Source organism: Neoarius graeffei, chromosome 19, assembly GCF_027579695.1.
Source record: "Neoarius graeffei isolate fNeoGra1 chromosome 19, fNeoGra1.pri, whole genome shotgun sequence".
NCBI classification, from domain to species: Eukaryota; Metazoa; Chordata; class Actinopteri; order Siluriformes; family Ariidae; genus Neoarius; species Neoarius graeffei.
Window position 1 is genome coordinate 33,252,536 of NC_083587.1, and position 11,528 is coordinate 33,264,063.

At 48.6% G+C, this 11,528-nt stretch overlaps 1 protein-coding gene across 1 annotated transcript in view; it reads right to left on the minus strand.

Annotated features, from left to right (window-relative positions):
• The window catches only part of klhl15 (kelch-like family member 15), a 73,535-nt gene extending 69,505 nt beyond the window's left edge, over positions 1 to 4,030 (minus strand). The window contains exon 1 of the mRNA XM_060899999.1: positions 3,791 to 4,030. Within this exon, the coding sequence (XP_060755982.1) occupies positions 3,791 to 3,851 (61 nt within the window). The 5' untranslated portion in view covers positions 3,852 to 4,030. The remainder of the gene's footprint in view (positions 1 to 3,790) is intronic.
• Positions 4,031 to 11,528: the final 7,498 nt, after the last annotated feature.

Sequence of the window (11,528 nt, forward strand, 5' to 3'; positions counted from 1 at the left end):
GCTCGCACGCAGAGAGAGAGAGAGAGACGCTCGCGCACGCAGACAGGCGCGCTCGCACGCAGACAGAGAGAGAGACGCTCGCGCACGCAGACAGGCGTGCTCGCACGCAGACAGAGAGAGAGACGCTCGCGCACGCAGACAGGCGCGCTCGCTCACGCAGACAGGCGCGCTCGCTCACGCAGACAGGCGCGCTCGCTCACGCAGACAGGCGCGCTCGCTCACGCAGACAGGCGCGCTCGCTCACGCAGACAGGCGCGCTCGCTCACGCACACAGAGACGCTCGCACGCACACAGAGACGCTCGCACGCACACAGAGACGCTCGCACGCACACAGAGAGACGTACAGGGAGAGAGAGACGCTCACACGGAGAGGGAGACGCTCACACGGAGAGGGAGACGCTCACACGGAGAGGGAGACGCTCACACGGAGAGGGAGACGCTCACACGGAGAGGGAGACGCTCACACGGAGAGGGAGACGCTCACACGGAGAGGGAGACGCTCACACGGAGAGGGAGACGCTCACACGGAGAGGGAGACGTACAGGGAGAGGGAGACGTACAGGGAGAGGGAGAGAGACGCTCACACAGGGAGAGAGAGACGTACAGGGAGAGGGAGAGAGACGCTCACACAGGGAGAGAGAGACGTACAGGGAGAGGGAGACGTACAGGGAGAGGGAGAGAGACGCTCACACAGGGAGAGAGAGACGTACAGGGAGAGGGAGAGAGACGCTCACACAGGGAGAGAGAGACGTACAGGGAGAGGGAGAGAGACGCTCACACAGGGAGAGAGAGACGTACAGGGAGAGGGAGAGAGACGCTCACACAGGGAGAGAGAGACGTACAGGGAGAGGGAGAGAGACGCTCACACAGGGAGAGAGAGACGTACAGGGAGAGGGAGAGAGACGCTCACACAGGGAGAGAGAGACGTACAGGGAGAGGGAGAGACGCTCACACAGGGAGAGAGAGACGTACAGGGAGAGGGAGAGAGACGCTCACACAGGGAGAGAGAGACGTACAGGGAGAGGGAGAGAGACGCTCACACAGGGAGAGAGAGACGTACAGGGAGAGGGAGAGAGACGCTCACACAGGGAGAGAGAGACGTACAGGGAGAGGGAGAGAGACGCTCACACAGGGAGAGAGAGACGTACAGGGAGAGGGAGAGAGACGCTCACACAGGGAGAGAGAGACGTACAGGGAGAGGGAGAGAGACGCTCACACAGGGAGAGAGACGCTCACACAGGGAGAGAGAGACGTACAGGGAGAGGGAGAGAGACGCTCACACAGGGAGAGAGAGACGTACAGGGAGAGGGAGAGAGACGCTCACACAGGGAGAGAGAGACGTACAGGGAGAGGGAGAGAGACGCTCACACAGGGAGAGAGAGACGTACAGGGAGAGGGAGAGAGACGCTCACACAGGGAGAGAGAGACGTACAGGGAGAGGGAGAGAGACGCTCACACAGGGAGAGAGAGACGTACAGGGAGAGGGAGAGAGACGCTCACACAGGGAGAGAGAGACGTACAGGGAGAGGGAGAGAGACGCTCACACAGGGAGAGAGAGACGTACAGGGAGAGGGAGAGAGACGCTCACACAGGGAGAGAGAGACGTACAGGGAGAGGGAGAGAGACGCTCACACAGGGAGAGAGAGACGTACAGGGAGAGGGAGAGAGACGCTCACACAGGGAGAGAGAGACGTACAGGGAGAGGGAGAGAGACGCTCACACAGGGAGAGGGAGACGTACAGGGAGAGGGAGAGAGACGCTCACACAGGGAGAGAGAGACGTACAGGGAGAGGGAGAGAGACGCTCACACGGAGAGGGAGACGCTCACACGGAGAGGGAGACGCTCACACGGAGAGGGAGACGCTCACACGGAGAGGGAGACGCTCACACGGAGAGGGAGACGCTCACACGGAGAGGGAGAGAGACGCTCACACGGAGAGGGAGAGAGACGCTCACACGGAGAGGGAGAGAGACGCTCACACGGAGAGGGAGAGAGACGCTCACACAGGGAGAGAGAGACGTACAGGGAGAGGGAGAGAGACGCTCACACAGGGAGAGAGAGACGTACAGGGAGAGGGAGAGAGACGCTCACACAGGGAGAGAGAGACGTACAGGGAGAGGGAGAGAGACGCTCACACAGGGAGAGAGAGACGTACAGGGAGAGGGAGAGAGACGCTCACACAGGGAGAGAGAGACGTACAGGGAGAGGGAGAGAGACGCTCACACAGGGAGAGAGAGACGTACAGGGAGAGAGACGCTCACACAGGGAGAGAGAGACGTACAGGGAGAGAGACGCTCACACAGGGAGAGAGAGACGTACAGGGAGAGAGACGCTCACACAGGGAGAGAGAGACGTACAGGGAGAGAGACGCTCACACAGGGAGAGAGAGACGTACAGGGAGAGAGACGCTCACACAGGGAGAGAGAGACGTACAGGGAGAGAGACGCTCACACAGGGAGAGAGAGACGTACAGGGAGAGAGACGCTCACACAGGGAGAGAGAGACGTACAGGGAGAGAGACGCTCACACAGGGAGAGAGAGACGTACAGGGAGAGAGACGCTCACACAGGGAGAGAGAGACGTACAGGGAGAGAGACGCTCACACAGGGAGAGAGAGACGTACAGGGAGAGAGACGCTCACACAGGGAGAGAGAGACGTACAGGGAGAGAGACGCTCACACAGGGAGAGAGAGACGTACAGGGAGAGAGACGCTCACACAGGGAGAGAGAGACGTACAGGGAGAGAGACGCTCACACAGGGAGAGAGAGACGTACAGGGAGAGAGACGCTCACACAGGGAGAGAGAGACGTACAGGGAGAGAGACGCTCACACAGGGAGAGAGAGACGTACAGGGAGAGAGACGCTCACACAGGGAGAGAGAGACGTACAGGGAGAGAGACGCTCACACAGGGAGAGAGAGACGTACAGGGAGAGAGACGCTCACACAGGGAGAGAGAGACGTACAGGGAGAGAGACGCTCACACAGGGAGAGAGAGACGTACAGGGAGAGAGACGCTCACACAGGGAGAGAGAGACGTACAGGGAGAGGGAGAGAGACGCTCACACGGAGAGAGAGACGTACAGGGAGAGGGAGAGAGACGCTCACACAGGGAGAGAGAGACGTACAGGGAGAGGGAGAGAGACGCTCACACAGGGAGAGAGAGACGTACAGGGAGAGGGAGAGAGACGCTCACACAGGGAGAGAGAGACGTACAGGGAGAGGGAGAGAGACGCTCACACAGGGAGAGAGAGACGTACAGGGAGAGGGAGAGAGACGCTCACACAGGGAGAGAGAGACGTACAGGGAGAGGGAGAGAGACGCTCACACAGGGAGAGAGAGACGTACAGGGAGAGGGAGAGAGACGCTCACACAGGGAGAGGGAGAGAGACGCTCACACAGGGAGAGAGAGACGTACAGGGAGAGGGAGAGAGAGACGCTCACACAGAGAGAGAGAGAGACGTACAGGGAGAGGGACGCTCACACAGGGAGAGAGAGACGTACAGGGAGAGGGACGCTCACACAGGGAGAGAGAGACGTACAGGGAGAGGGACGCTCACACAGAGAGAGAGAGAGACACACGTACAGGGTGAGAGAAAGAGAGCCGCTCACAGAGAGAGAGAGCTGTTGACTGTAACCCAGCAGGTGAAACAGCATTAATGATCAGTGTTCCGGTCCCAGATCTAAACCGCTTTAGTTCCAACACCGAGAATCCCGGAGGCGCCATCTAACCCCAGTGACCCAGAGCCGCTGCAGCCGCGCACTGCTCCCTGCTGAGCGGTTTAAATACCTCGGCGATGCGACTCCACACAGCCCCGCTTCGACCACGGAGCCCGGGATCCTTCTGACATGGAGGGCCGCTGCTGGACTCGGGGTGAAGATCAGAGAGACTGCAGGTAAACCATCCTGATCCGCGCTCACAGCCCGTCCTCCCTCCCGCGACCCTGCGCGCCGACACTCCAGCCGCACTCTCACCAAATTACAACATTAGCATTGCCTACAGCTTTCCCAGCCATTCTAGAGGCCATATTATTGTCTGCACTGACGTCATTTCCTGCAGAAAATCCGGGCGACCGGATGTGGAGGTGTTTGAGTGCAGAAGAGAATGGGGGCTCGTGGGGCGAAATTGAGAAATCGTAGGAAGCGCCGGGGGGACCGCTATGAGGATTAATTGCGCATTGAGAATAACTGACATGGGATTGGCTGAGGAAAGCAGCACTGCTGGGGCAACCGCTCAAAGTTTGATTGACTAAAGAATAATATATAAATTTACCTCTACATTTTTAAAACTTTATAAAGTCTATAAATGTTAAACTTAAATTTAAAACTTTATAAAATTTATAAACTTTATAATTTTTTAATTTATAAAACTAAATTTTTTATAAATGTATCTATTTATCTATAAATTATGTAACTCAAAAAATATTTCACAGCACGAATTGTCCAATCGGATAGGTCTGAAAGTATTGATTAATTTCTATAACAGCAGCTCTGACAGTAGTTCCAGCTGAAAGGAACTAATACTACTACTATAAACGCAGATTTATATTACTGCGTTTCTAATCCCTCAGTGTTGCCAGTAAAAAATGATTTAGAGGGGTGCATTTTAATTTCCTATTATTATGGCGGCACGGTGGTGTAGTGGTTAGCGCTGTCGCCTCACAGCAAGAAGGTCCGGGTTCGAGCCCCGTGGCTGGCGAGGGCCTTTCTGTGTGGAGTTTGCATGTTCTCCCCGTGTCTGCCCCGTGGCGGCTGTCTGCGTGGGTTTCCTCCGGGTGCTCCGGTTTCCCCCACAGTCCAAAGACATGCAGGTTAGGTTAACTGGTGACTCTAAAGTGACCGTAGGTGTGAATGGTTGTCTGTGTCTATGTGTCAGCCAGTGGCGGCTGGCTCATAGGGGGTGCTCGGGCGCCGCCCTCCCAGATGTGGAGGGGAAAAAAATATAAAATATATCGATATATCTCATCATCTCTAGCCACTTTATCCTTCTACAGGGTCGCAGGTAAGCTGGAGCCTATCCCAGCTGACTACGGGCGAAAGGTGGGGTACACCCTGGACAAGTCATCACAGGGCTGACACATAGACACACTCACATTCACACCTACGGTCAATTTAGAGTCACCAGTTAACCTAACCTGCATGTCTTTGGACTGTGGGGGAAACCGGAGCACCCGGAGGAAACCCACGCGGGCATGGGGAGAACATGCAAACTCCACACAGAAAGGCCCTCGCCGGCCCTGGGGCTCGAACCCAGGACCTTCTTGCTGTGAGGCGACAGCGCTAACCACTACACCACCCTATATCGATATATATTTTTACAAATTTTATTATCATTGTCAGTTTTACTTAATAGTGTGTGCCTACATGCGATCTGAATTATTTAAACAACATTTCCACCAACTGACTCTCATTCAATGGTGAATTTCCACCGACAGACGCGTATCATTTCTCTTCTTGGGCGCTCGGCAAAGCGCCCCAGAAGTGCAGCGGAATAGCCAATCGTGTATGGTTGCTCGGGAAAAATCATAAATATTTGGCCAATCAGCATCGCCGAATTTAATGGTTTTGGGGCGCTGGAAATTTCGCCCCTGCTACAGAAAATGCATCTCTCTCTCTCTCTCTCTCTGTCTTTGATGTTCAAAACTAGACTTTTGGTTCATATTGGACAATAATCACACATCTTTCTTGTCATAGTTTGTATTCACAACAAGAGTGTCAACACTGTGTTTCGCTCCCCCTCTCACTGTCCCATTTCACAGAAATACACCTAGCTCAGAACACACACACACCTCATTTCATAGTCACTCTCTCACACAGAAATCTTACACTCACCTTAGAATCAGACACACACACACACCACCTCACTCAGTCCCACACTCACATTAGAAACCTTCCTCCCTCTCTCTCACTCACTCATTCACACTCTCTCTCTCTCTCTCTCTCTCTCTCTCTCTCACACACACACACACAGTTGATTTGTATAGATTCAGCTGAAATCATACCCTTGCTGTAAACTTCTCTCAAGAACTTGAGTATTGTATTGTATTTGAAACCGTTCCTTTCCAAAGCATAAATGGAGCCTAATATAGCTGTAAATTGTTAATTTACTTTATCTGTGAAACTGCTGATTTTGAGAAGGAAATTAAATTATTATTGTGGAATTGTCATTTTCTGACTGTTCATTTGAATGCTTATACTGGACTAGGCAGGGAACTCTACTGGCACACACCAGCCCCACCAAGAATTTTTTTCACCAGCCGCCACTGGTGTCAGCCCTGTGATGACCTGGCGACTTGTCCAGGGTGTACCCCGCCTTTCGCCCGTAGTCAGCTGGGATAGGCTCCAGCTTGCCTGCGACCCTGTAGAACAGGATAAAGCGGCTAGAGATGCGATTATTGTTATTATTATTCTGGGTGAAGGGGCGGCACGGTGGTGTAGTGGTTAGCGCTGTCGCCTCACAGCAAGAAGGTCCGGGTTCGAGCCCCGTGGCCGGCGAGGGCCTTTCTGTGTGGAGTTTGCATGTTCTCCCCGTGCCCGCGTGGGTTTCCTCCGGGTGCTCCGGTTTCCCCCACAGTCCAAAGACATGCAGGTTAGGTTAACTGGTGACTCTAAATTGACCGTAGGTGTGAATGTGAGTGTGAATGGTTGTCTGTGTCTATGTGTCAGCCCTGTGATGACCTGGCGACTTGTCCAGGGTGTACCCTGCCTTTTGCCCGTAGTCAGCTGGGATAGGCTCCAGCTTGCCTGCGACCCTGTAGAAGGATAAAGCGGCTACAGATAATGAGATGAGATGAGATGAGATTCTGGGTGAAGTTGTCAGAACTGCATGCATGATTGTGTCCACTAGGCGGCAGTGTCGCTCGAACCCATAGAGTTAAACAATATTGAGCGCGCGCTGGTCACATGATCACCTTGTTACGTAAAACGCCTGCGCCATTATCAAAATGGGAATCATCTGCACTTAGGAAGTGCCTGATAGTTCACAAAGTCAGATTTTTCTAATGTGAAACTCTCTTTTTTGTGTTTGAAAGAGAAACCAAGCAATACTTTAAAAACTTTTTTTTTCTAAAAAACCTTGGGTACTCTTTAACATATTGCTTTCCTAAGATATTTCTGCCTGTATAGAACTCCCAACATGGCCTTTTGTGCTTACTCATTGTATTATTTTGCTGTTTATTAATTTAAAAAAGTGCCTGATAGTCCAATAGCTCTGGATTGCAATGAGCAACATGCACTATAATGCACATTATAATCACGAAAAGAGTTCTTCAGTAGCTCCAGCTCTCCACCTGTCTTCATGCTGTGGGTGAAAGAGACTGCGGAAAGCCAGTGATTTATTTGGTGCAGTGTTTCTGTCTAAATATGACACCTCAGGCACTGCCACATAACTCCATCCATTATCTCTAGCCGCTTTATCCTGTTCTACAGGGTCGCAGGCAAACTGCAGCCTATCCCAGCTGACTACGGGCGAAAGGCGGGGTACACCCTGGACAAGTCGCCAGGTCATCACAGGGCTGACACATAGACAACCATTCACACTCACATTCACACCTACAGTCAATTTAGAGCCACCAGTTAGCCTAACCTGCATGTCTCTGGACTGTGGGGGAAACCGGAGCACCCGGAGGAAACCCACACGGACACGGGGAGAACATGCAAACTCCACACAGAAAGGCGCTCATCGGCTGCTGGGCTCAAACCCAGGACCTTCTTGCTGTGAGGCAACAGTGCAAACCAGTACACCACCGTGCTGCCCGCCACATAACTCATTATGTTTTAATTGACCATTTTCTAATTCCCCAGATCATTGATTTGATCTGTTCAGTCAATCAAATGTTTTTTAGAAGAAGAAACCTTTATTCGTCACATGCACACTTCAAGCACAGTGAAATTCATCCTCTGCATTTAACCCATCTGAAGCAGTGAACACACATACACACTCAGAGCAGTGGGAAGCCACACCAAAGCGCCCGGGGAAGAGTCAGGGGTCAGGTGAGAACTGAGTCCAGCTGCCATAGCCAACCTTGGTGCGCTCTCTTGGGCTTCCCTCCAGTCACCTCGTCCTCACTGTAAACAAATACATGTGGACCAGTACTCAAAACAAGTTGTATAATATACAACTGTGCAAGTGTACTCTTTGTGTTTTAACTCCAGACATAAACCAGAGTGTATTTTCGAAAGAGACAGAAAAAAGTCTCTGAAGCCAGACGCAAAGGAGAGATCAGTGTTTCCCTGTAGAAATAATCAGCTTAATAGAAGGTAACATGGGTATAACTTTGCTTGGGGAAAAATTATCTTGCATGAGGAATTAAACAAAGTGAATTTTCACTGAAAGTATTTCCGAAGCATCTCCACTTATCTATATATTTAGTAGTATCAAGCAGCAATTGTATGAAAGCACTTTAGTTTAAAGCGTTTAAGTTCTAGCAATCATGGAGTAATGGATGTTGTAGGGATCTTTTTTTGAACTGAGTTAGCCTACTACAGTATATGGTTTACATCAGCTACTGTACATTGTGCCATTGGTCTGTTAAAACAAAAAGAAAGTAAAGTGTTAAAGTGTTCAATGCTGCAGGATTAAATTGGCCATTTATTTTATCACACTTTATAATGGCACATGCCACAATATCATAATTGTAGTTTTTCTGTAAATTATACAGATATACAGTAACTTGATCATGTGGTGTGAGTGAGTGAGTGAGTGAGTGAGTGAGTGAGTGAGTGAGAGTTAAGTAAACATAAAGAAACTAACAACATGAATATATTTTATTATTTTTTTTAGAGAAAAGTTTTTCATCAACTTCTGTCACAAATTATGTATGATAATTTATTTGAATCAGACTACACTTTCAAAAAAGTGTTCAAAGCAGTTCAGGAATAAGGGAAATTTAATTGTTTGAAGATGAATGAATGAATTGCTGAATGAATTAATTATTTTTTCCATTTTATTTTTATTTATGTTTATAATACAGAGCTTCTAAAGTCCCAAAAGGTGATATTTTGATCTTGTGTGCACAAGTTATTATCTTGTGAGAACAAGTTATTGAAATAATTTTGTTTAAATAGTTATATAAATGAATGTGGCGGCACGGTGGTGTAGTGGTTAGCGCTGTCGCCTCACAGCAAGAAGGTCCGGGTTCGAGCCCCGTGGCCGGCGAGGGCCTTTCTGTGTGGAGTTTGCATGTTCTCCCTGTGTCCGCGTGGGTTTCCTCCGGGTGCTCCGGTTTCCCCCACAGTCCAAAGACATGCAGGTTAGGTTAACTGGTGACTCTAAATTGACCGTAGGTGTGAATGTGAGTGTGAATGGTTGCCTGTGTCTATGTGTCAGCCCTGTGATGACCTGGCGACTTGTCCAGGGTGTACCCCGCCTTTCACCCGTAGTCAGCTGGGATAGGCTCCAGCTTGCCTGCGACCCTGTAGAAGGATAAAGCGGCTAGAGATAATGAGATGAGATGAGATAATACAGAGCTTCTAAAGTCCCAAAAGGTGATATTTTGATCTTGTGTGCACAAGTTATTATCTTGTGAGAACAAGTTATTGAAATAATTTTGTTTAAATAGTTATATAAATAAATGTGGCGGCACGGTGGTGTAGTGGTTAGCGCTGTCGCCTCACAGCAAGAAGGTCCGGGTTCGAGCCCCGTGGCCGGCGAGGGCCCTTCTGTGCGGAGTTTGCATGTTCTCCCCATGTCCGCGTGGGTTTCCTCCGGGTGCTCCGGTTTCCCCCACAGTCCAAAGACATGCAGGTTAGGTTAACTGGTGACTCTAAATTGACCGTAGGTGTGAATGTGAGTGTGAATGGTTGCCTGTGTCTATGTGTCAGCCCTGTGATGACCTGGCGACTTGTCCAGGGTGTACCCCGCCTTTCGCCCGTAGTCAGCTGGGATAGGCTCCAGCTTGCCTGCGACCCTGTAGGACAGGATAAAGCGGCTAGAGATAATGAGATGAGATAAATGTATTATCTTCTGTGTCCAATATTTTAAAAAATCAACTTTATGGGGTCTACAGTATAATGCTTTTCAACAATAACACATTTTCACAGTTATACTGTTTAATAGCTGTGATGTGGAAATGGGCAAGTAAATAAACTACAAAACCAGCAAGATCCAGCAAGATCACTGGACATAAACAACTCCAACTCCAGGACTTATATTCCCATGCGTTCACTAAAAAGGCAATCAGGATCTATCAGGATCCCACCCAGGGGAGTTTCTAGCTGTTGAAAAGACCAGGGGCTAAGTCAAGTTTTCCTGAGGCTTTTATTTTTCAAGGGAGATTGGCAGAGATAGGTCGGGGAGGTTAACTTTACAAGATATATTATCACCTACATACATTCAAAGGTTATGACAGCTTTATTAGTGATTTTTGCACTGCTCTTTTTAAATTTATGCAGTTCATTTCAGTTTCTGTCTCATTATTCAGTTATTATCAACACTCATAATGTCTCAGGAAACTGAAGCATGTGTCAATTGACTATTAAATATCACTCGTAAAATTTATCATCAGTTTAATAAAAATCTATCATTTCACACTCACGTATCTCTCCTTTAAGGCCACGAAGACAAATTCTAAGCTAAATTATTATAGAACAACATTCAGAATCCCAGATGACATATCATCTCACAAGACTATAATCATATAAATATGTCTTCCAAGTTTCTCTCACATGTGCATACGCACGCACACACACACAAATACCATTTTCTCCAGTGCATCCAGGCTCAGTTGCCTGCAGCAGCTAATTTGTGGTGTCTTGACAACACAAATTTTGTGTCAACATTAATATTGTGTGGAAAACAAACCCAGAACTATTTTATCCCTATATGTGACTAATATGCCGAAGGCTGGCCATGGGGATGGTCAGCTGGCTGGTTCTGTGTAGGCTATATGTAGCATTAAAACATATGATTAAATTATGTCAGGGCAACTATTGGTGTCAACATGAACACAAATTGTTGTTGACCTGTTAAATAAACTTAGGGCAAATAGACCACCACTGTAGATATTCATTAAACCACTTGAACTTTTGAGCTGGGCTGGCACACTAATCATATAGACCCTATGCTGTAAATTCAACAAGGCTTCGACAAGGCTCGTAGCACCAAGTTGGCTATAAGCCACGTACAACGAGATTGAGTGGAATAACTGTTTTATTCTATTCACATTCATTGGATTTTGAGAAACAGAACATTTTTATTTTTAGCAAATTTGATTTAAAAAAAACCTTGATGCAAAACGTCTGACAAAATAATTTCCGCTTAGAATGTAAACAAACTGGTGAAATGACAGTAGCAATTTGTGAAAAATGCTATAATAATAATTCTTGATAAATAAAAAAGGTATGGTCTTACCATCAAATCATTTTATTCCTTTTTTTTGCTTTTTTGTATCTTTTGGGGGTTTCGTTTTCAAGTAGTTTTTATTTCGTCCTCGGTTGGTTCAGCAACATGCTCCGCCATTTTGTTTTTCTCTATTCAGGGTATATGAGCTGATATCTGGTGAATGTGGATAGATTAAAATTTGATAGGT